Source organism: Thermobia domestica, chromosome 10 (genome assembly GCF_964235325.1).
Source record: "Thermobia domestica chromosome 10, izTheDome1.hap1.1, whole genome shotgun sequence".
Classification (NCBI taxonomy): Eukaryota; Metazoa; Arthropoda; class Insecta; order Zygentoma; family Lepismatidae; genus Thermobia; species Thermobia domestica.
The window spans coordinates 1,416,309-1,439,356 of NC_137463.1; the positions used below are offsets into that span (position 1 = coordinate 1,416,309).

Genomic DNA, 23,048 nt, shown 5'->3' on the forward strand with positions numbered 1-23,048 from the left:
TGATGATGATGATGATGATGATGATGATGATGATGATGATGATGATGATGATGATGATGATGATGATGATGATGATGATGATGATGATGATGATGATGATGATGATGATGATGATGATGATGATGATGATGATGATGATGATGATGATGATGATGATGATGATGATGATGATGATGATGATGATGATGTTGTTGTTGTTGTTGTTGTTGTTGTTGTTGTTGTTGTTGTTGTTGTTGTTGTTGTTGTTGTTGTTGTTGTTGTTGTTGTTGTTGTTGTTGTTCACCTTCACTGTATAATTGCTACATTATAATAATAATATCGTTTTCAATAACTGACCAGTGGGCCAGAAAACACGGTTAGGAGGGCCGGCTGTTGCACATAGCTGTACTAATGTAAAAGGCTTTAAAAAGTATAGAAATACAAACTGCAACCAGTGATAGTCACTACTAAAAGCAAAATAAAATGTTTCATACTCGCCGCAATAATCCCAAAATTAAGAAACATTTTCGAGAATCACGGCCCTCATCATCAGTTTTCTTGATTTTGCCACAGCATTCTTTGATGTAAAGTAGTATATTTACTTTTTATCCTTTTCACCTTTCTCCTCTTTTTCAGATGATGATGATGCGGAATCCTTAATTCTTGGGATTATTGCAGTGAGTAACAAGTATTTTATTTTACTTGTTCTAACTTTAAAAAGCATTTATGATAAGTCTTTTTTATTTTTTTTTTTTTTTCAAAAATATGATTAAATATGTACTCAAAAACGACTCCAGTTGTAATTATTAATCATTGTCGTATATTTGGGATTGAAATTAAGTACTTCGCAGAGCATTTCATATCAATAAATGATAATACTAGACAATGTCTCACTCACCTCGCATATTCAACCAAATAATATTTAATGAAACTTTGCATTGCACAGCCAAAACCGATATCTGTATGAATATATTGAAAATATCATGTATGAGTTGTTTATCTTTTCCTGGTCACAAATCACCAGTGTTGCCTACGAGATGAAACGAGATAAAAAAAATTTGATGACTTACAAGACGAGACAGGACTCTTTCAATAGAAACTTTTTGAGATAAGGCAGCATTTTCACGACACCTTCTCGAGACAAAACAGTTTAAAATATTGTGTCGTGGGCAACACTACAAATTATACACACACGCTGAACCTTTGGCTACACTTTCTGCGTACTGACTTCCTATACAGTGCAAAACTCCACAGCACTATTCCTTTTACATTACACTTTATCTGATAATATTTGAAGTGACGCCTAGATCTTCCTCTTCTTCTGTAATTTGTTGCACAATTACTTTATACCTGTACCAGTCTTGTTGCTAGTAATTTGAAAATTTCTAGTGTTTTACCTTTTTCCTGTTATTTCAGTATAGAAGATGGAAGCGTTGATGACTGCTGGATAAAGGGTGATCTGAAATGTTCCACCTTATAGTGCCTGTTTGCACTTAATATTACCTTGTCATTTGGTTTTCAATGCTCATATTATATGTGTCATTGTGACATTTCATTATGTTTGGAGTTTTTTACGTTGTTTGAAATGTTAACATATGAATGCATTGTGCTGAAGACGAGCACATTCTTCTTCACACTCCCTTGGTACACTGCAGCGTTACTCAACATGTCTGTAAACAAGATGGAACAAAAATTTTCATCACTTTTAGAACAGTAGGGTCTTCTCTTGAGCACGTCCTCACAAGGCTAGTGGATTTCTCTCTAAATGTCTTCGTGAGATTTAAAGAATTGAAAAAGTTTTCAGTAGTCATACTTTGTCCTTTTCAAATTATAGGTTCATCAGTCACATTATTGTACAGTGTCATGCTTCGCTAGTTTATGCTTCTTTTCCCACATACGGAAATCGATTCACTACATACTTAAATATTGGAAGAATGTTATTGTCATATTTGTTAGACTTTGAAGTTTTTTGCCTTACTTGATACATAAAAACTGTTCGTCAATAGTCAAGCACAGCCCAGGCCTCTAAAATGAGATTGTTTTCAATAAACCTTGTTCAACATAGCTGGGAACAGAGCAAGTTTGTCAGTTTCGTTAGATTTCTTGTCAAAGCGTAGATAGAACTACTTGAGAATTTCACAAAACTGATTTCTAGAACTGTAACTTTACCTGACGGTACGTCCCGAAGATCATTAGTACACCGGGTACGCACTGGACCCGAAATCCCACGTGCATACACAGCCCCAATGAATGTTTCAAGCTCTAGTAAATTTAGGTTGAAACTAAATGCATTTCCCTGTCGGCTTCAGTCATTGTCCATTTCCAGGTATGTTTCAGTATACCAAGGTATGATGGCGATGACAGGTCTACCAGGCATGACATGTCTCTTTGCATGCCGAGTACCCGAACGTCTCTCTTTATGACAGCTCCTAAATATTTCCATCAAAAGCTCCAAAGATTTCGATTCATATTGTCATTTCATTATAATTATAAAGGGAGTCAAAATTATTCCGTTGGGCATTTAATAGGAGAAGAATAGCAGGAAAATCGAACCGAGATCAGTAATTTCCCAATTGAAAAAATAAATAAATAAAATAAATTTATCCGTTGCTGAAGAAGCCTTCACAATTAATACCTACTACATTTTTCTTTCAACGGAAAACAGAAGCTACAATTATCAACAAGAACATCAGATGATCACTGAAATCATATTACTTTTCTTAACCTACGGCCAATAAAGTGCTATTTATGATCATGAACATAGTCAAAGTTTCAAAAATGACATCATTCAAATGAGATCCATTAATGCGAATACACAAACTTGTCACTGAAACTCCGCACAACACGTTGGACCATATCTTGTGGAACTGCCACTATTAAAACCAATGAACAACGTCTTTTCTTCTGTAGTGCGTGGTTTATTCATGGAAATTTTTCCTTTGAAGTAACCCCAAAGAAAATAATCGAATGGTGATAGGTCCGATCAACGAGGTTGTATGTTGTCACGTTGAGCCATTTATCTGAGAACAGCCATTGATGTCTTGAAATACGTGCAGTCGTTCCATCTTGCTGAAACCATATTTGTGTGGAATCAATTGAATCCTCTGCATTCCGAACAACACTTCATTTGAATGACATCATTTCTAAAGCGTAACTTTCTTCATCCTTTTTTAAATAGTTCATAAAGAGCACTTCAGTAGTTGTAACTTACAAGAAAAGGCTTTGTTTCAAAATATAACCTTCTATGAGTTCAAATCCACCAATTTTCCTACCGAATCCTGTAGTATGTTTCCAGTGAGTACACATCATTTACATAAACTATATTTATTTATAACGAACTCACCTGGAACACTAGCTATGCATAGCAAATGTGATGAGCAAACATGAAAGGACTCCAAAATGTCTGCTGGATTATTGGCGTCAATGACTGTAACTTTACTAATGGCATGAGTACTCGTACAGATCCAGACTAAAGAAGATAATTGGTGTTCTAGCTCTTCACCTTCTCGTCTTATTTTCTCTCCTTCCTGAAATACAAGAAACATTTTTATTTTACATGTACACCCTATTCCAAAAAAAATAAGCACATTGACTATGATTATTTCGAGCTAAAAATTTTCAAAGTCCAACTTCGGGTATCTTCGGAAACAGGAAATCAAAGATGCCAGGTTCGAGTCCCCATGCCAATCTTCGCAATCACGAAAAATGGGTAGATGTTTTTATTCTTTTAAGTGTAATAGGACGTTGAAATGTTATTAAGTGTAGAAAAAAGGAACATTTATTGAAATATTTAATGATACAGTATTTCGAAACTATACGTATACACAGGGTTACTGGTTTAAACCTTGGTTAAAATCAGCTTTTTTTTTTTTTTTTTTTTTTTTTTTTCAAAAAAACCAACTGCTTTAGACCAAAAAACGAAAAATGTTCGTAAACGTTTGTAAAATCTTGATGAACATACATTTGTGAGTTATCACGTTTTACTCTCGTATGTTATTCGTATTATATTCAGACCTAAGTTCCCCAGTCATAACCCAAAAAGGTTATACTGCAAAAGCAACTTTTTTATATAAGTTTATGAATGTTTGTTTTTTGATTTTTTTTATAGTTTGTTATTATTGTTATGTAATTGCAATCAAAGAAAAAATCTAAATATTGTTTCGTTTCAATAATGTTTACTATTGATAAAATACATCGAAATGCCATACTTTGTGTGTGTGTATGTGAAGGGGGGGGGGGGGGGGGTCATACAAATCTCACGAGAGGCATTTAGTGAAATGAGAAGTATCTTTGGTATCTATGTATAAATGTGTCAAAGTGGACTCAAATAATTTGTATCTTTATTCACTTTTCTTACTAATATGCAAATTAAGTCTTTTTTTTTCTTTTTTTTTCTTTTTTTTTTTTTTTTTTAAACTTGGACTAATAGAAGTCGTTCTTAACTAACTTGGATTAAATTAGTTCTTCTATACTCTGCAGTACTTTGAAATTGTCCATATGTAATTCTGTATAATGGTTTTACTTCTGCAACTGTTTATCTTTTTGTTCTTCTGAAATGACTCTTGACAATTATATTAACAAGTAGGCCTATGTAAAGATCAGTACAACGTATTTTTATCAGGAGTCCTTCGTGAGTGAGTCGGCAGACGTATCACATTTGTAGCCAATTAGTCCTGATTCAGAGTTCAAATGGAGGACAGCTTCTCTCGGATGTAAGTCGAGAAACGGTTTGGATTCAGCTTTAAGCTTATGTGACCCCTTCCAGCACAGCCGGGTTGTTGCATAATAACACCAAAGCGAAACAAACTTATTTATGTCCATATACGATATGAATACATACAGCAAATTATTTAAACAAAAAAAAAAAAAAAAAAAAAAAAAAAAAAAAAAACTGGTTTAAACAAAAAAAAACTTTTTTTTTTGTTTTTTTCAATAAAAACTATGGTTTTTGCCAACCCTGTGTATACATGTGAGCACATGTTCGTTTTGTCATCTACATTTTCATACGTAAATGAAATGAAAGAAAAGACAGTAAACATAATTCTCGCATCCATAGTAGAATGAAAAGAGAAAGGAGGGAAAAACACATCTGCCATGGATTTCATTGTAATTGTCATGGAAATTCAGTTATACTTCAGAAAGAGGTGGGCAGGAGTGTTCATATTAGTTCAGAGGTAAAGTACGGGAATTTTTATCTTGAGTTCGATTCCCGTTTGGGACAAACTTTATAATATTTAATGATATTGTCTTCAATGCATGAATATTTATGTTAAAATAATTACATTAAAATGAATTAGCTGTGTGTATATATTTATACAATCATTTCAAAACGTAAGTAATTAGGCCTATTGTGTTTAAAGTTTCAACATTTGATATGTGGAGAATGTTAAGAGAACGTAGTCATATTATGTGAATGTTAAATACAAAGAATACATAAGTGTGCTGTGCATTTGTCTGTACCTATTTGTCATACGGAAGTTACTTCTCAATATTCTCATCACAGCATGAATGTCCTTAAACATACGAGTAGTATTATAATCACTGAATATGAACCATTTTCGTGAAATGAAATGAAATCTAAGTTTTACGTCCCACGGTTATGGCGGCTAGGCTAAAGGAGACTGTGATGATGAGAAATGAATGAAATGGTGGAATGAAGAAAGTGGGGGGAAACGGAAGAACCCCGAGAAAACCCACGCACATGGTGTTTGTCCACCACAAAACTCACTTGGCGCGAGCTTGGATCTAACCAAGGACCCCATGCACCAGAGGTGAAACATTTTGGTGTTTATTTATTTCACTATTAAAGTTGAGGATTATTGTGTATGCACTTTATTCGTCTAATGCATGAGCACAGTTATGACTAGTAACATGCACTATTTATTACATAATTTGAGTAACGCGGTTTGTATTTTGAAATTATTCGCATTTCTCCTCACTTTATGTGAGAGACTAAAACATGTAATTGTATTTCGTTCAACACTTCGAACCTCAGGTTTTGTGACATATCTTGATAAGTACCAGCGGTGGTCCAACAGGAAGCAATAAGAAATCATTAATTAAATTTCCAAATTTCAGAATGTCGGAAGTTCAGAAGTTGGGAATTTCCCAATTGTAAAAAGTGAAAACGAAATAATCAAAAATATGAAACATGAGATACAAATATCAGAGTTGTGTAGGAAAGAAACCGTATAAATCCACACTTTCACTACAATAGCCTATATAATAGTGCTCTATTATCCGTGGGCGCCATTTCTAGAACGTTTGATATTATATATATATATATATATATATATATATATATATATATATATTAAATGCCCGTTTTTCGCACGGGAAATATTTGAAACTCCTTCTCCTTAAAATACTTATTTCAATGAAAGTTAAATGAAAAAAAGAATACAGAGGATATTCTAAATACCGAAAATACTTTTGACTTGAATACCGAAACACACTACTCCCACAAAATACGTCTTTAATCAAATTCATATGATTAAAAAGCCCACCTTCCAAAAGCCACATGAATGTCATTGAAGGAAAGTCAATGACATTTATATCCGTTGCATTTTTTTTTTCTTCTTTATTCTACTATGAATGCGAGAACTATGCTCACTGTCTTTCGTTTCATTGGAAATGTTCTTTTACGTATAGAAATATAGATGAGAAAATCAGCATGTGCTCACATGTATACATAGTTTCGAAACACTGTATCATTAAGTGTTTCAATGTTACTTTTTTCTACACTCAATAACACTTTAACATGTCTTATTACACTTAAAAGAAGGAAACATATCTGCACATTTTTCTCCGATTGTGAAGGTTCGCCTGGGAACTCGAACCTGGCATCTTAGTTTACTGTTTACGAAGATACCTGAAATTGGACTTAGAAAAATTATTTTAGCTCAAAACAGCTATAACCAATGCACTCATTCTTTTTGGATTAGACTGCACATTATGTACTATATTTATCAAAAATGAAAAATATAGTATTCTGAGCATATGAATGTATTACTCATTTCCTATGTATATGGCAAATAGAGGAAATAACCGATTTTATGTCACACCAAATCCTCTAATTGTGCAAATATTCATTTCTATTTTCCAGAAACAGTATCTTCCGCGAACAGGCACTGATTTAGAAAATAACCCATCACGCTTAAAGTGGATCAAGCAATCCTTAACAATGACTGACAGTAGATTCACTCAAACGAAAGTATAGAAATGGCTTACCTTTAGCTCCTGATCCAGTTTTTCCAGTTCACTACAAGATTTTTCGTTTTCCTCTTCTTTACCCTTCTCGTCTCCAGGTTTCGAGTAGAAGACACTGGCGCCCACGATGGATCCACCGTCACGAGTTCGACCTCCGCTCAAATTTACTCCAGCTGCACACCATATCTGAAAACACATCAATGTTATATTACACATTACCAAAATGCCATATATCTACTGTAACGTCATGAATAGTGGAACACATTTAAATTTCAAAATAAAACTCCAAGTAAATGCAGTTTCTTTTACTTTTACTACATGTATAAATTTAAAATATAAACATTAAAATTTGATTTCTTCCTTAGAAGCACATCTAAGAATGCATAGATTATCTGTAGCCATCATATTTGTTCCAAAATAAATATCGGACAGCTTGACAACAATATCCTTCGGGTCTTTAACGATTTTGAGTAAATGCAGTTGTGTTTGTACTTTAATATTAAATCAAAAACAGAATAGAATGCGTTATAAATCAAATACAAGGAATAACCACGAAGAAAACGTTGCTTATTAGGCTAGCAACTAGAACATTTGTATATGATACCCAAAATTTTCTCTGATTTAAACTACTCACTGAACAAAACAATACGTTTACTGTAAAAAATATTAACGTCTAACAGTTTCGCTAACTATTCAATAGTTTGTAAAACTTGTACGTTAATATTATTTTACAACAAACGTATTGTTTTGCTCAGTGAGTAGTTTAAATGAGATTTAAGTCTGTTATATGCAAAGCTTGTACAATACAAAATACTCAAATTTTCTTCTCTCTTCTAGCATTATTTGTAACTTGGCAATTATATTGTTTCTTCACACAAAATGTAAGATTTTTTTTTAAAAAAAATAAATAATTAGAAATCGTAATTATAAAATTATTGTTAAATGAGACTAACCTTCATCCCAGGCTCCTTCTCCGTTAAAGGCCGGCAGTACACCGGGACAGGCACTGGAACATGAGACGTTCTTCCGGATCCATCACTTGACGGTCGAGAGACAGACTGATTGGAACTTTTGGCTGGGAGACTCCACCCATAGGCTTGCATGCGGCCATCGTCCTTCCGCACATGCGCCCTCACCTGCCTGTACTGCTCCCGCCTCTCATTCGCACGCCTCTGTTGCAACTTCTCCGAGGACCTCCATGCAGAGACAAAAATAAAAACTTCGGTACCTAATGCAAAACTATCATCACTGCAAGTATGCAGCATTACTATACACAAATTGTACAGCTAATCCACTAACTTACGACATACATACAAAAAGTTGTAAGCCGAATATAAATTCTTTCCTTTCTCTTTTCCGACTTATTTAAAGAAAAAATCCTTTGTAGCTGCTGATGTACAGCACCAAGACACACAAAGACGAAAGAAATGCACTACAGCACTCAATCACAATTCGCACTGCATTATTAATAATATGAACAGGTTACATTGCAAGTCCACGACATATAAATCCTTCGCAAGACATATAAACAGGGTATCTACTAAAGTTTTAAAATTAAATTTCGTGACCTTTTCTTCACCAAATCATAAAATTTCCTAACATTTTCAAGAGCAAATTTGGGTGCGAATTAGGCCGAATTTTCATCCATGCGATAGAAACGTACTTTGCTTGCGATTTGGTAGCGTCTAAAGCCGACCTTAGACATTTTTGGTGGTGAATTTTGACGTTTTATGGAACGAAATTTTCCAATCTGTACTTACATTTGTAGTTTTAAAAAAAAAATCGTGACCCAAAAGCTAAATTTCGTGACTTTTTCGTGACTTTCATGACCGTTTTCTGATTTCGTGATTTTTTTTTTTTTTTTTTTTTTTTTTGTGACATTCGTGACCGATAGACACCCTGATAAAGAAAAACGAGACATTACCATTGTTGAGAATTTCATGAATTCTGGAGGTAATTTTGATGTTTTCTATTGTGGACTTTAGAGAATGTATTATACATAGGAAAGGTGACACATACCCCGACCCACAAGGAATAATTTGTGAGTAATGATGCTTTAATGCGCAGTTATTCGTTCGACAATCTGTAGTGAGAAGTAAACCAGTGAGTATGAAAACCCAAGTTCCCAAAGGATATTCTTGAAGTATTTAAAAGACAGACTTTTACCTTAATATCAGTGTGTTAACACAAATGATTTGTCTTTTAAATACTGAATATGCATCGTGAGGATTTCGTGAATATATTATGAGAGTGTGAGTGACCATGCTCTACAGTGAACGAGTGCTACAATAAGTCTACGAAATTATTAAGGTCTCCACTCAGGTCGTCTAATGATTTTGGAACTAACCACTGATTAACTGATAAATGAAAAAAATGGTTAACTGATATTACTATCAATGCAAGGAATAGTGATATACACTTTGGATATTGGACATGAAAAATTTAAATGTTGACGGCTGATCAAAAGCAAACAGAGAATGATTCTGAGCATGGAAATGTTTGTTCCAGCATTTGTCTCGGAGGATGAGATATGATTTCACCACTTCGATCCGTAGACGAAAGAACAACCTAAGCAATGGAAACAATGATCTCCTGCTTCCGAGAAATTCTGAGTGAAGTGGACGCTCGCTAACTTGTGGCCTCTATCTTCTGAAATAGCGAGTAAATATTATTGATTTGTTACCTGCATCCCAGATAGACCATTACAGACGACCACTATGTTCACTTAATTTGAAAACTGAGGAATGCAATCAAAAGAGGGTTTCCATTCATAAATCCTTTGTTTACATCATCATCATCATCACGGTTAGAGTTTTGGAACAGTTAATGACCGTTCTCCGGATTGTGTCTTTAGCGACTACTTTGTTATCCTTGGTGGGAAGGTCACTCGCGGGTAAACAACAACAAAATATTTGACGCTGTAGAAGAGTAAATTGAAGGACTCGGCTTTCACTGAAATCCAAATGCTGAAGCACAGATTACGGAAGTATTATGTTAAGGATGATTAGACTGAAAACTTATATTTTTCCCCCCTCTTCAGTCAGCCTTGGACATCCGGATCACTCCTTGTATTAAAGTTTATTTCCCTTAGATACAGATGCTACAAATATGATGGATGAATGCAGGTTATTTTTGCTCAAGAGTGTTATCTTGTTTTAGCTGCATTAATTTTTCATATTTTTAGTGTTCCTCTTTCCTCGTTATTTCAAAAATTAATAATCTTAGTCTCGAAGCAAATATTCGGAGCAAAAGGAGGGTTCTTGGACATCTTTATCACACAATACATATTACAAAAGGGGTACTTCTGTTGTAATAATTATGCGAGTTATGGTCAATCTGGTTTGAGAGTTCTTCATTAGAAGTTATAAAGTTTTGTTTCAAAATCGTTAGTGTACATACGAAAAGTATACAACTTCATTTCCTCCATATGAAACTGCCCTTTTCCTCTTAAAGTCTACAAACAAAACTATGTGGATTCCTGTCACCACTGCATGGTGCGTCCTCAGGTTGCGGATCAAGAGAAGAAGGTCTCTAGATATAGAGGTTTGCTGCGAATAAACTGAATAAGCAGTCGCGGACAGAAGACAAGGAGTGGTCCTTCAGCTTGGGGGCTTGGGTAAGGCTAACAACCTCATCCTGCAACAAAAGGAACTTGTTCAGAAACATTCACAGATGCCTCGGACAAGGACTGATAAATTGGCACGACCTCAGCAAAAGAAAATGGACACGAGATTTGGAACATGGAATATTAGAAGTCTTTATAGGGCACGCGCGGTAAAATCCGTAGATGAGTTAGAGAAATACAGGATGGATCTAGTAGGAGTTCAGGAAGTTAGGTAGGAAGGAAATGGATCTGTTTATTCCGGAAATTTTACGTTCTTTTACGGGGAAGGAAATAAAAATCACCCGTTAGGAACAGGGTTTTTCGTTCACACACGAATATTACCAGCAATTAAACGGGTTGAATTTATCACTGACAGACTTTCTTTTATTACTCTTAAGGGACAGTGGTGTGATATTATTGTTTTAAATGTACATGCCCCAACTGAAGATAAGGATGACGATATAAAGTGGAACGGGTATTTGACCAACTCCCGCGATATCATATGAAAATTCTATTAGGGGATTTCAATGCGAAGGTAGGACGAGAGGATATTTTCAAACCGATTATAGGGAACGAAAGTCTGTATAAGGAAAGTAATGACAACGGTGTTAGACTCGTGAACTTCGCAACATCCATAAACCTTATCGTGAAGAGTACAAAATTCCCATATCGCGACGTTTATAAATACACTTGGAACTCACCAGACAGCAAAACACAATCAAATTGATCACGTTTTAGTAGAGAGAAGAAGACAATCTAAATAATTGATGTTCGGTCGTTTAGAGGGCTGATTGTGACACTGATCACTACCTCGTAGCAGCGATAATAAGAGAAAGATTATCGTTGAATAAAGGAAATATTCAACGCATAAAAACGGAGAAATTTAATTTAAAGAAATTAGAATAGAGCCAGATAAGACAGGAATACCAGATTGACGTTTCGAATAGATTCTCGGCTTTAAAAGATTCGGAGTGCACTAGTGTTGAGGATACTTGGATTCAAATTAGAGATAGCATTAAAATTTCAGCAAAAGAAAAAAGTGGGACACGCGGAAATACGTAGGAACAAACCATGGTTCGACCAGGAATGCATTAAACTAGAAGAAAAGAGAAAACAGGCAAAATTACGTTGCCTACAAAATCCGAATGAAATAACTACACAAAATTTCCTAGACATCAGGCGGGAAACTTCCAAAACCTTTAGAACAAAAGGAACTTGAAGATAATAGTAAAAATAAAAACATCCGGGACATGTATAAAGGGATCAACGAATTTAAGAAAGGCTATCAACCTCGTGTTTATATATTAAAGAAAGCTGACGGAACAGTTCTCACTGACACAAATAGCATCTTAAATAGATGGAAAGATTTCTTTGATGATTTGCTTAGCATGCAGCCTAAAACTAATGTGCGTGGAGAAAGGGAGATACACATTGCAGAACCGTATATTCCAGAACCTAACCGAACAAAAGTAGCAATCGCTATAAAGAAATTAAAGAAACACAAATCTCCGGGTGTAGACGAAATTCCGGCTGAGTTAATTTTAGCTGGAGGCGAAAAATTGTGGAACAAGATACACAAACTCATTCTCCTTATCTGAAACAAGGAAGAATTGCCACAGGAGTGGAAAAAATCAATCACTGCTCCAATTCACAAGAAAGACGACAAAACTGACTGTAATAATTATCTAGGCATTTCTTTTCTGTCAACATCCTATAAAATACTTTCAAATATTCTATTAGCAACATTGACCCCATACGCAGAGCAAACTATTGGAGATTATCAGTGCGGATTTAGACGAAATCGATTAACTATCGACCAAATATTTACCATTCGCCAAATATTCGAAAAGAAGTGAGAATACAATACCCTGGTACATCAACTATTTATTGATTTTAAAAATGCTTACGACTCGGTTAGGAGAGAAACATTGTACAACGTTCTCACAGAATTTGGAATACCGAAAAAGCTAATTAAATTAATTAAGATATCTTTAAATTAACCCAAAGTAAAGTCCGGGTATGAAAATTTTTGTCCACGAGCTTTTACGTCGAGAATGGCCTGAAACAAGGAAATGCATTGTCGCCATTACTATTCAACTTTGTTCTGGAATACGCTATAAGGAAAATCAAAGATAGCAACCAGGGCCTAGAGTTGAACGGTGTTCACCAGGTTACGGCGTATGCTGATGATGTAAATCTAATAAGGAATGATAGGAGAACAATAGAAAGAAATGCAGAGGTCTTATTAAGCGCTTGCATGGACATGGGTTTAGAAGGGCGGAGAAAACTAAATACATGGAATTGCGTCGGGATCGTAATACGGCAAATTATGGATGCATTAAAATATTAAATAATACTTTTGATAAAGTAAATACTTTCAAATATTAACAGACGAAAATCATTCACGAAGAAATTAAATGTCGACTAAAAGCAGGGAATTCGTGTTATTATTCAGTTCAAAATCTCTTGTTATCGCGAATTCTGTCGAAGAATTTAAATCTTAAAATATGTAAAACGATAATCATGCCTATTGTTCTGTACGGTTGCGAAATATGGCCGCTTACTCTGAGGGAAGAACATAGACTGAAAGTATTTGAGAATAAGATCCTGAGACGAATATTCGAACGTAGGGAATGGGGAATGGCGGAAACTTCATCACGAGGAACTACATAGTTTATACCATTTATCCAATATTGTTAGGGCCATCAAATCTAGGAAGCTCGGGTGGGCAGGTCATGTACCCAGGATGGAAGAAAGTAGAAACGCTTTCAAAGTCTTGATTGGAAGACCAATCGGAAAACGACCATTAGGAAGACCTAGGCGCAGATGGGAGGACAATATTAAGATAGATCTCGCAGAAATAGGATCCAGCTGGCTAAGGGTAGAAGTCAGTGGAGAACTTTTGTGAATGCGGCATTGAACCTCCGGGTTCCATAGGCCATCGATTTAGTTAGTTACAAATAAAATTAAACACGAGAGATTTTTATGTGTGGTGTAAAATCCTAAATTGACTGTGGAAAAAGACAGTATAAAAAGTTTTAAACAAAAATGAATAAACTGAGCAAACTGAGCATTGACCTAAAAGAATTATCTTGATACTCCCAGTGTTTAATAATTGTAAGAATTTTTGAAAAAGTGGATCAATGCATTTCTTATTCACGTATTTCTTCTTCGTTTTTCATTAAAAAAAAAAAAGAGAAAATTTTCTTTTATTGATTTAATTTTTCTATTGTTCGCAAATTCTGTTGTGATGAAGCAAGGACACTGCTAGCTAATAAGATGAAGTTTTCATTGTACCAAAGTTCTCCTGATAATCATGCATCCCTTCACTTAGGTTTAGTGTTTTAGTGTCTGCAGTAGGAAGTAGTTATTTTGTTGATGTGCCATATATGTTATATCTATCTTTAATGATCCAATGAAAATCTTTGTTCTTGCTTTCATGCAAAATGCAAAGGGGTACTCTCGTTTAGTGACGTGAAGCGAACCGATCTCAATAACTCTGAGGGAGTAACTTCGCCTAAACAGAAAATTGTAAATACCACTTAAGTCGGCACAAGCATGTCACGTGGCTTATAGCAGTTGCATTGTAAGTAGTTAAGTGCGTCACAGTTACAAATATGTACATAGCTTTTAGGGGTACGCGTGCCACTGTTAGAACACAAACAATAGATACAATCTGCTGTAGTACATAAATACAGCCGTCAACAATCCTTTCCACCAGTATAAAAACCTTCAACTATTATTGGCAACGAAGCGCCACAAAAAATATTTTCTCGATTTTATTGATAGCTACATCACAATCTACGGGGAACACTCTAGTCTAGTGGCTAGAACGTTGGACTCACGTTCACGTGGTCTCGCGTCCAGTGCTCCCCAATTTTCGGCGTTCACCCAGTGTCGTGAGGCAAACTGGGGAATCACGTGAAAACATGACGTGACAGCCCCTAGGTCTAGAAAACTCTTGATGCGCCTGTTAGGGACGGACGTAGTTCAGCCAATCGCTAGCAGATGGCGCTGGAGAAGGCTGTTACGCCAAATGGTTAGATTTTTGCTACATCAGAATCTACCCTGAAACATGTAGTTCTATAGATTGACACAGGTGTTATCTTTGAACAAGAGTTTAAGAGAAAGTAAACTGTAAGAGTTAATAATAATAATAATTTTGGACTGTGTTCCATTAGCCATACTATGTGCTATTCTCTTGGTATGTCAATGAAAAGCCTGATGACGGTACACTTCAAGATCAGTTACATCTTAATAGGTATGGTGGCTGTTATAATGTTATAGCTTCAATTTTTACGTTTACAGAAAAAAAAAAGAATTTTCAGATTTTCTCGAAAACTACGCATGAGGATTTATACTCCGTCCATGTTATTTTGTTCAGCTCAATAAGATCTATTGATTAGTATATGTCTGATCTTTGGACTTCTTCCCCGTTATACGCTAATTAATACGCTAGAATTTAAAAGTATTTTACATTCTGAAACAATGTTTTTAAATCTTGACAGTCTGTGAGAAAACAACTAAAGAAAGTGTAGAGGTCAGCCCACTATATAGTACTAATTACAGAAATAAGCCAATCTTCCTTTGTAAAGTTTTGTAATTGATCCTGGCTTAAATCAATAATAATCATTATGTACAAATACTTAATTTCTCACTAGTGCTTATCCTAAGCTGATATTTCTCATTGTTCAAAGGTTCATATTATATTGGTGTTTCATCCGGGAAAGCTATGGTATTATCAAATCCTGAGTCAATGCACCTACCACAGGCTAGGTTGTGCTATGATTATTCCAAACCATTAAAAAAAGGTACCTCATTGCGTACTAACACAAATGAATTTACTTACCAGCATCATTCAAGTGTGTATTTCTCATACGCACCAGAACATTCAAGAAATTGACAAGTAAATATTGTTCAGCCACAATGCGTATGATCACGATCATGGATATCCGCAAATAAAGGGACTCTCCCTGGAGTTCAAGTGAATCAATAATTTGAATTAAGTTTCCGAGCACAAGCAATATTTTCTAAGTTTAACTCTCCGATATTATCTTTATTTTATTTTGTTCCTACCATCTGTTGTAAAGATACCTGTTATATGATACTAGGTGGTCAGCAAAATACAAAAGCATTTGTCTTTCTGCTTAGGAATTGTGACAGTGAATTCCAGATTGATATACATATCTGGGGTGACAAAATGGTTCAGAGGTTGAACGCTAATCTCTGGTGCGAGGGGGCCATGTGACTTTTTCGTGAAGAACACTGTGTCTATGTTTTTTCGCGGTTCTCCTGTTTTCTCCCACATCCTCATTCCACCAAACCTTTTCATTAATCATCTTTAGCCTTCAGGTCATAAAAGTAGGATTAAAACTAGAAATGTAATTTCATTCATTTCGCTTCTACATGTCCTTTCCGCTCCGTAATCCCGAGCTGAGCCCCTCCTGAGAAAAATCCTGCAGACGTCCACCTCCTATGATGATAGGGTGTTACTTGACCTGGAGTAATGTGCGTTTCTGAGAAAATCGGAAATCACTTCACCACGTGAAAAAAGCTTCAGATGATGCGTGACCACAGATGGAAATTTTATCCACAAATACGATAGTAAACAAAGCAACAGTCCTCACAATGGATGAGTCTCCACTATTGTAGACCTTAAAAAAAACTCAACAAAAGTAACAAATGCAATAAAAGCATTTGCGACGAAGTGTACTGTGGACAGAAAGTTTATTCTCATTAGTCAGATAGTCAATGTTCTTGCATGTTTATTGTGATGCTCTGAGGCAGTCCGGAGACATTAGCAAAAAAGAGGTCTGAGGTACGGAAGAACAGAGAGCAGTTGCTCCCTCATGAGCATGTGCCCAGCTACTCTGTTCTCTAGACACAACGGTTTCAACAGCAAACATACGAAACATTATTATAATGCTTAATCATACCATCCACTCATCACATTCGATCAAAAGTAAATTGACACTTGACTCAGTGCAGGATATTTACACCAAATTGCAGGAAGGGTTCGACAGACTTAAGCACTTCCAAGAGTAATGTTTAAAAGATATCCTTAGAAGCTATACACAGACGGAGAATTCTGTTCAAACATTATTACTCCAAGCGTAAGTTAGTCTATACAATAGAAGTTAATCAAGAGTGATGTAGTTCGTGCATCAACCTTAGTTTTAAAGGATTCGTGATGAGGAAGGCAATAACCTTTTGTCGAAACGTTCATGGTAAGATTTATAATCTGGGTGGTTTTGGTAAGTACAGCTTTAGTCAGTATTCAAATTACTTATCCTATCAAATTACTAAACTATCCCTCTTCAATTACTTGGCTGCACTTGCTTTCATAAGCACAGTAACATATCAGTCGATCAGGAAGAATATCTAATGAGGGAGGAGTGTGATGTCACTCAGAGATACTTGCCTCAATTTGGTGTAGGAGTAGGTAACGAGAATAGAAAAGAACGTGTGGAAGTATTCGTTTCGCAGGCGTTCGGAATCGGAAATAATGGGCCTTACAGTTCTGGAGAATCATATATTGATGGGACGGAGACTTTACTCACTGTTGCACTTATCTAATGAAGCATATAGCGAAAGAACATATAGCGTACTTTTCTGTGTATAGTACTGAGTATTTTCTGGAAATAAATTCCTTTTCTATTTCCTCTTCGGGATTCATCTACTCCAATTAGGTGCTCAGTATTCGTTTACTGATTCCTGTTCCTTAGCATATAGTAAAACATTCTTTTCAAACATCCGTTATTTATGCGAGAACCATCTTTTGGGAAAATTACTTAGAAGCACGAAGAGCTTAAAAATAACTTAGTGATATTAAAGCACACTCCTGCGAAGTAAGCTGTATTTATTCCAATACCAATGTACTGTAACTTAGTATATCTGTGTGTATGTGTCTCTTGCACCCATATTTAGTATACACACCTTTCTTCAATATTTTACAATGAACTATTTTCACATGTAACACATTATCTTTCCAAACACTTAGACAATTGATTCTGAAACACAGAAACAAAATAACACTAACATTTAAGCCTTGGAGATGAAAAAATGGAATGAAATCTTGAAGTTTTACGTCCCACGGTTATGCCGTTTAGGCTAAAGGAGACGGTGATGATGAGAGATGAGTGAAATGGTGAAATGAAGAAAGTGGGAGGAAACGGGAGAACCCCGAGAAAACCCACGAGCACGGTGTTTGTCCACCACAAAGTCCACACGGCGCGAGCTGGGATCGAACCAGGGACCCCAAGCACCGGAGGTGAACGCTCTACCACTGAGCCACCGCGCCCCCCGCCTTGGAGGAGATGATAATACATTAAGAACAATGAAAATGCATGCAACACGTTTATTCTACAAAAGTATGTACAATAACATGAAGGTTCACAATCGTACACGCATTACGAAAGAAATAACTTAATTTGTACTCAAATGAAATTATGGCAAAAACACTTGTAAATTATTCCAAAGTACTTACAGGTCCCCATCTAAAAAATCCAACCCTCTCTTTCTATCAACAAGAGTTCGTTTCCTCATGGTATCTAAGGCAGGACTGATATGATGGGTTGGCGCATTGTATCTTACATTCACATACGGCAACGGCTTCCGTTGAGGCCTCTCCGATGTGCTGAACAAATTACTGAAACTGAAACATACTCAAATTCAGCTATGTAAACATTACAATCAATAACATAAAACTTATAAAATATTATAGATTTCATTTCTTACACGCTATACTACATATAATTAAATAAGAAATTCCATCTTTCTGTTGTGTAGACACTCTTTCTCCACCTGATATATCGCCCACTTTTCTTCTGCGGACTTCATCTGAGGCACAAATTACTTACGCAAGTAAACACATCTACATTGCTTTAAATTGGACCTAAAATTGTGTGAAATATAAATTCTGTTGTGAAAACACTGAAAAATATTAGGGACTGCCACTCGGAAGGTATGGTTGTCGTTTGAATGGCTATTATATTCAGTTACCAGCATCATTTCTTGATGTGAACAGTTTGTTAGACACGATGACTAATCTTAATGGTGAATCAGGCTTACAACGGTACGTAGTATATTCGTATTGTAAATCTGTACCCTCTTGTAATTCTGGGTTATAAGTTATTTTAAATATGTACTAGGCTGGCTGGTTGTTTGTACTATTAGAAGAAGAAAAAGAAAAGATATGTTAATTATAATGTTAATGTATAAAGATATTCAAGTGTTTTTAAAAATAATGAGACTTTGGATATGTCGTTGTCAGGAGCAACCAGATGTACAAAATATAAATAAAATGGAAGTAAACCACGGAATGGTAGGTGTATTATTTAGTGGCTCGTATTTATTATAAAATTAATGAACCAGAGTGAGAATACGTTTTAATTAATCGTTGTAGGTTGTTAAACATATACACTTATACATACAATTAAAAGGCAGATTATACATAAAACTATGTATTGGAGTTATAAATTTTGATTCGTATCTAACAAGCTTAACACATCAAGAAAATATAGTGGTTAGCAACAGTGCATGTGACAAGTATGAATACAATTAACACCTTTTTCTAGTGTTTCGAGTGGCGACCAGTAAAATTTTTTGGTGCTTTCACAACAAAATGTATATTTTACACAATTTTAGATCCAATTTAACAGATGTAGTTACCTCATAATAATTAATTTGTGCCTCAGATGAAGTCCACAGAAGGAAGGTAGCAAAATATCATGAGTTAAAAACCCAATTCACGCAACAGAATGGTAAAGCGTTTTACTTAAACATAAAAACTCAATTGAAGCGAGAGTGAGGCAATTTCAACCACTCGACTCAATCTGCATTTGTATATCCGTCTGCTTCCTAAAATTTCTCCAATTTAACCTCTCTTTCAGCTTGTAACTTCCGGTAACAATAAGAAACAAGCCTACTACTAGGGGTTGAAATTCACTGAGAATATGGGGGTAAAAAAGGTGAAATCACTTCATGTTGCAAGCTTACACATACACAAAGTCACTGGTAAGAATTGACTTTGACGCAATATGGTTCATGTTTCCTTTAATTAAGGCTAGTGCTTGGGGTTGGAATTGACCAGGCATAACAGGGTGACCAGGCATAACAGGGTAAATGTATTGGAAGTTTACTCACATGCATAACATAACAAAACAATTTTCAACGATAACTTTCTTAAAAAACTGATAATTTTTTATGGAACATATTGTGTACTTTGTTTCAGTCTTAAAAACTTATTCCTAATGTTTAGAGTTGAATCTTAAAAAGAAAAGAAAAAAAAAAGTTTAAATATATCTTAACAAGAAAGTATTAAATTTGCATAGAACGTTGTGTTTTCCAATACAGGTTATTGATTTGGTATTTACTCAGTAAGGGACAAACGGTTTTTAATCTACTTACAAGTTTAAGACCATTTTCACGGTAACTTTGTTTTAGGAAGAAAGAAGAAAAAAAAAAAGTTTCCTTGGAGGCACAACAATTTCTGTTACTGCTTGCTAATGATAATTTACAAGGGTAAAATTTAAAAACTTCCAACTTGGATATCTTTCGTTTACTTCTACACTATATGTCACCGCTAGACACTGAAACTAGAACATGTGCATAATGTTAAAAAAAAAAAAAAAATCTTCCACGATCACTTTCGTAAAACCTTCGATTTTGATAAAGTATGTTTATTTTTCTTTGACCCTTCTCTATCAGTCCCATTGCTTCGGGGAGGGAGATATTGGTTTAAAAAAAAAAAAGTTACCCCATTAAAAAAGGTTCACCATAAACTTCGTTAATATTCTCCGATTCTATGCAACATGGCGTGTTTTCTTTTTAGAGGCTTAGAATTGTCAATTACTTGGCTTGTTTAACATTAGATGATATTTTATCGTAACTTTACTATAAATTTAATGATTTTTATTAAACATATCGTGTGCTTTCCCTTCAATTTCTTGATTTTTCCCCCCCTCCAAGGGTGTTCTCTAATCGGAACAGGCCATACGAGGCGCAGGGTTCGGTGGAGATAAGGCTTCACATTATTTAGACATTGGTATCATGTCTCGGCCGATGTTTCCCGAGATCGGGTGAACCTCTAAATCGCACTAGAACGAGGACTCAACAAGAAAAAAGTAACACATCTATCTAGGATCAAACTCAGGTTGCCCAACTGGTGGATAGACTTCTTATCGCTTACTACGCCACCGCGTCCCAAATGATACTAGTTGGTTACGGTTAAAATCTTGCTATCTATAAATAATATCTTTATCTTTACGAAGTATCTTGAAATTTAAAATAACTTGAGAAAAAAAATCATTACACATAGCACATATTCTCTATATAAAGACGTTATAATATATATTTTTATTACGTACCACTGTTAGTTGCATCAACTATGTAAAGATCTACAGACAAAAATAATTTTAAATCCTCTGCTGTAAAGAAGATTGACCGAGAGTTCATCTGAAATATAGGCTGAAAGAGCATTCACTGAAGAAATATTCCCGGTGCATCTTTGTATTATTTATAATGAAGACCTACTTTTCGAATACTAGTTTATTTTCAAAAATAACACAATGTAACACATGGTATTATTAAGCCATCCTTCAGTTGATTTTGATGCCGCACTTTAAAAGCATTCCAGTACTTCGCATATCAATATATCAATTGAGCTCCAGATACACAAATTTCCGAAACAAAAGCGAACACATCGACCGGCTTCCAACTCTTATTACGGTAAAACTAAAACTAAGATGTATGAAATACACATGTCAAGAGTGCCAAGTAAAGTATTATTTTATTGAAACTACGGAAGCCATCTGCAAACACTTACAACTTCCATATACTCTGTTTGCTCTTCTTATCCATCGTTGGATCGTTCCTGGACGCTCGAATCATTTCAGTCCAACGAACTGCTTCCTGCAGCTCCATGAATCTTTCTTTGTATTGGTTTCTCTCCATCAATACTCTTGCCATTTCAACTCGAGTGAATCTCTTTCGCTGAGCCATCGGAACATCCTCCTAGAAAAGTAATCACACACCACTTATATCACAATTTAATGACATTTCGGAACAATTATCAAAAATAACATTTTACTAAGATGCACAGTAATTTTACTACTGAAATTGAATTCCACTGAAACATATAGCTTTCAAATCGCGCTTTTTATATATAATAACAGTAATAATACGTACCTACGTAATGGCGCTTTAGCTCCTATTTAAACTTGAAACGTTTTCATAGCCTCAATGCATTTTATCAAACTTTATTCAGCTGAAAGCCCTTCAAGTATATATTTGATATCTATCTGGTATTTACTTCTATTGTATTTGTGTTACTAACTTTGAATGTAATTTAATTAATGTTTATAAATTACGGTGAAAGCAAATTCAATTTATTTCGAATGTTCAATCTCGTTTCCCAGCATAAAGAACAGTTTGAAACCCTTGTAATGAAGATCTAAGACGAAATAAAGAAGAAACTCGTATGAACTGCACATCTCTATATAAAGGTATGAAAATAACTCAAAATTTAAGTAAGGATAGCAATATTTTCATATGGCTGTAGGAAGGATAGCAAATTTACAGGTTCACTGTATTTGTTTCCAACAATTAAAGCAGTCTCAATATTTACTTTTAACGAAAATTATATGTTATGGTTCTATAATGAAGTCTGCTGTGATACCAGCATTCAACCCTACACCCATTTCCTTTCATTTAAAAACAAAACAAACTTGTAGTTGAAAAGTCTTATTCGATGTGGATGTTTTTTTAATTAATTCTTCCGGATTAAAGAACTATCCCAATACCTCATCATCCGATTTGCTGGCTTTGGCATTCTTCTCTGCTTCTTCTTTGATTTTCTTGATTTCATCCTCTAACTCCTGGATTCGAAGGCGCAATCGAGACTTCACAGCCTGCAGAGACTTTATTTCTTCACGAAGGATCTCCTGCTCGCTGAAAACAACATAAAAACAATTAAAACAAGAAAACCAAAAACTACTTACTTTATGTTACTTTAGAAAATGATAGAACGGAAGTACTCCAACTATAAGAGAGAATTCCTTTCTATCAATTCAACGAAATTCGAAGAGATCAAGCAATGCTTACAAGTCATATTCAAATTCTCAACAGTTATCACCTTAAGATTTTTTTTTTTTTTTTTTAAATATTCTATTTTATATTTCGTCCATATTGAAGAATTTTATTAAAAGCACAGCATATTTTAATTCACGATCCCAGTGGAAAAATCCAACACAAAATT

General features: G+C 35.0%; 1 protein-coding gene across 15 annotated transcripts in view; it reads right to left on the bottom strand.

The window, feature by feature from the left end:
* syd (JNK-interacting protein syd) overlaps positions 1 to 23,048 on the bottom strand; it is a 127,185-nt gene that overhangs the window by 54,165 nt on the left and 49,972 nt on the right. For all 15 annotated transcript variants that reach the window (XM_081727579.1, XM_081727590.1, XM_081727587.1 and 12 more), the window contains 6 exons: positions 22,594 to 22,741; positions 21,618 to 21,805; positions 18,279 to 18,446; positions 8,142 to 8,382; positions 7,210 to 7,374; positions 3,323 to 3,506 (listed from right to left, as the gene is read on the bottom strand). In XM_081727579.1, the coding sequence (XP_081583705.1) occupies positions 3,323 to 3,506; positions 7,210 to 7,374; positions 8,142 to 8,382; positions 18,279 to 18,446; positions 21,618 to 21,805; positions 22,594 to 22,741 (1,094 nt within the window). The remainder of the gene's footprint in view (positions 1 to 3,322; positions 3,507 to 7,209; positions 7,375 to 8,141; positions 8,383 to 18,278; positions 18,447 to 21,617; positions 21,806 to 22,593; positions 22,742 to 23,048) is intronic.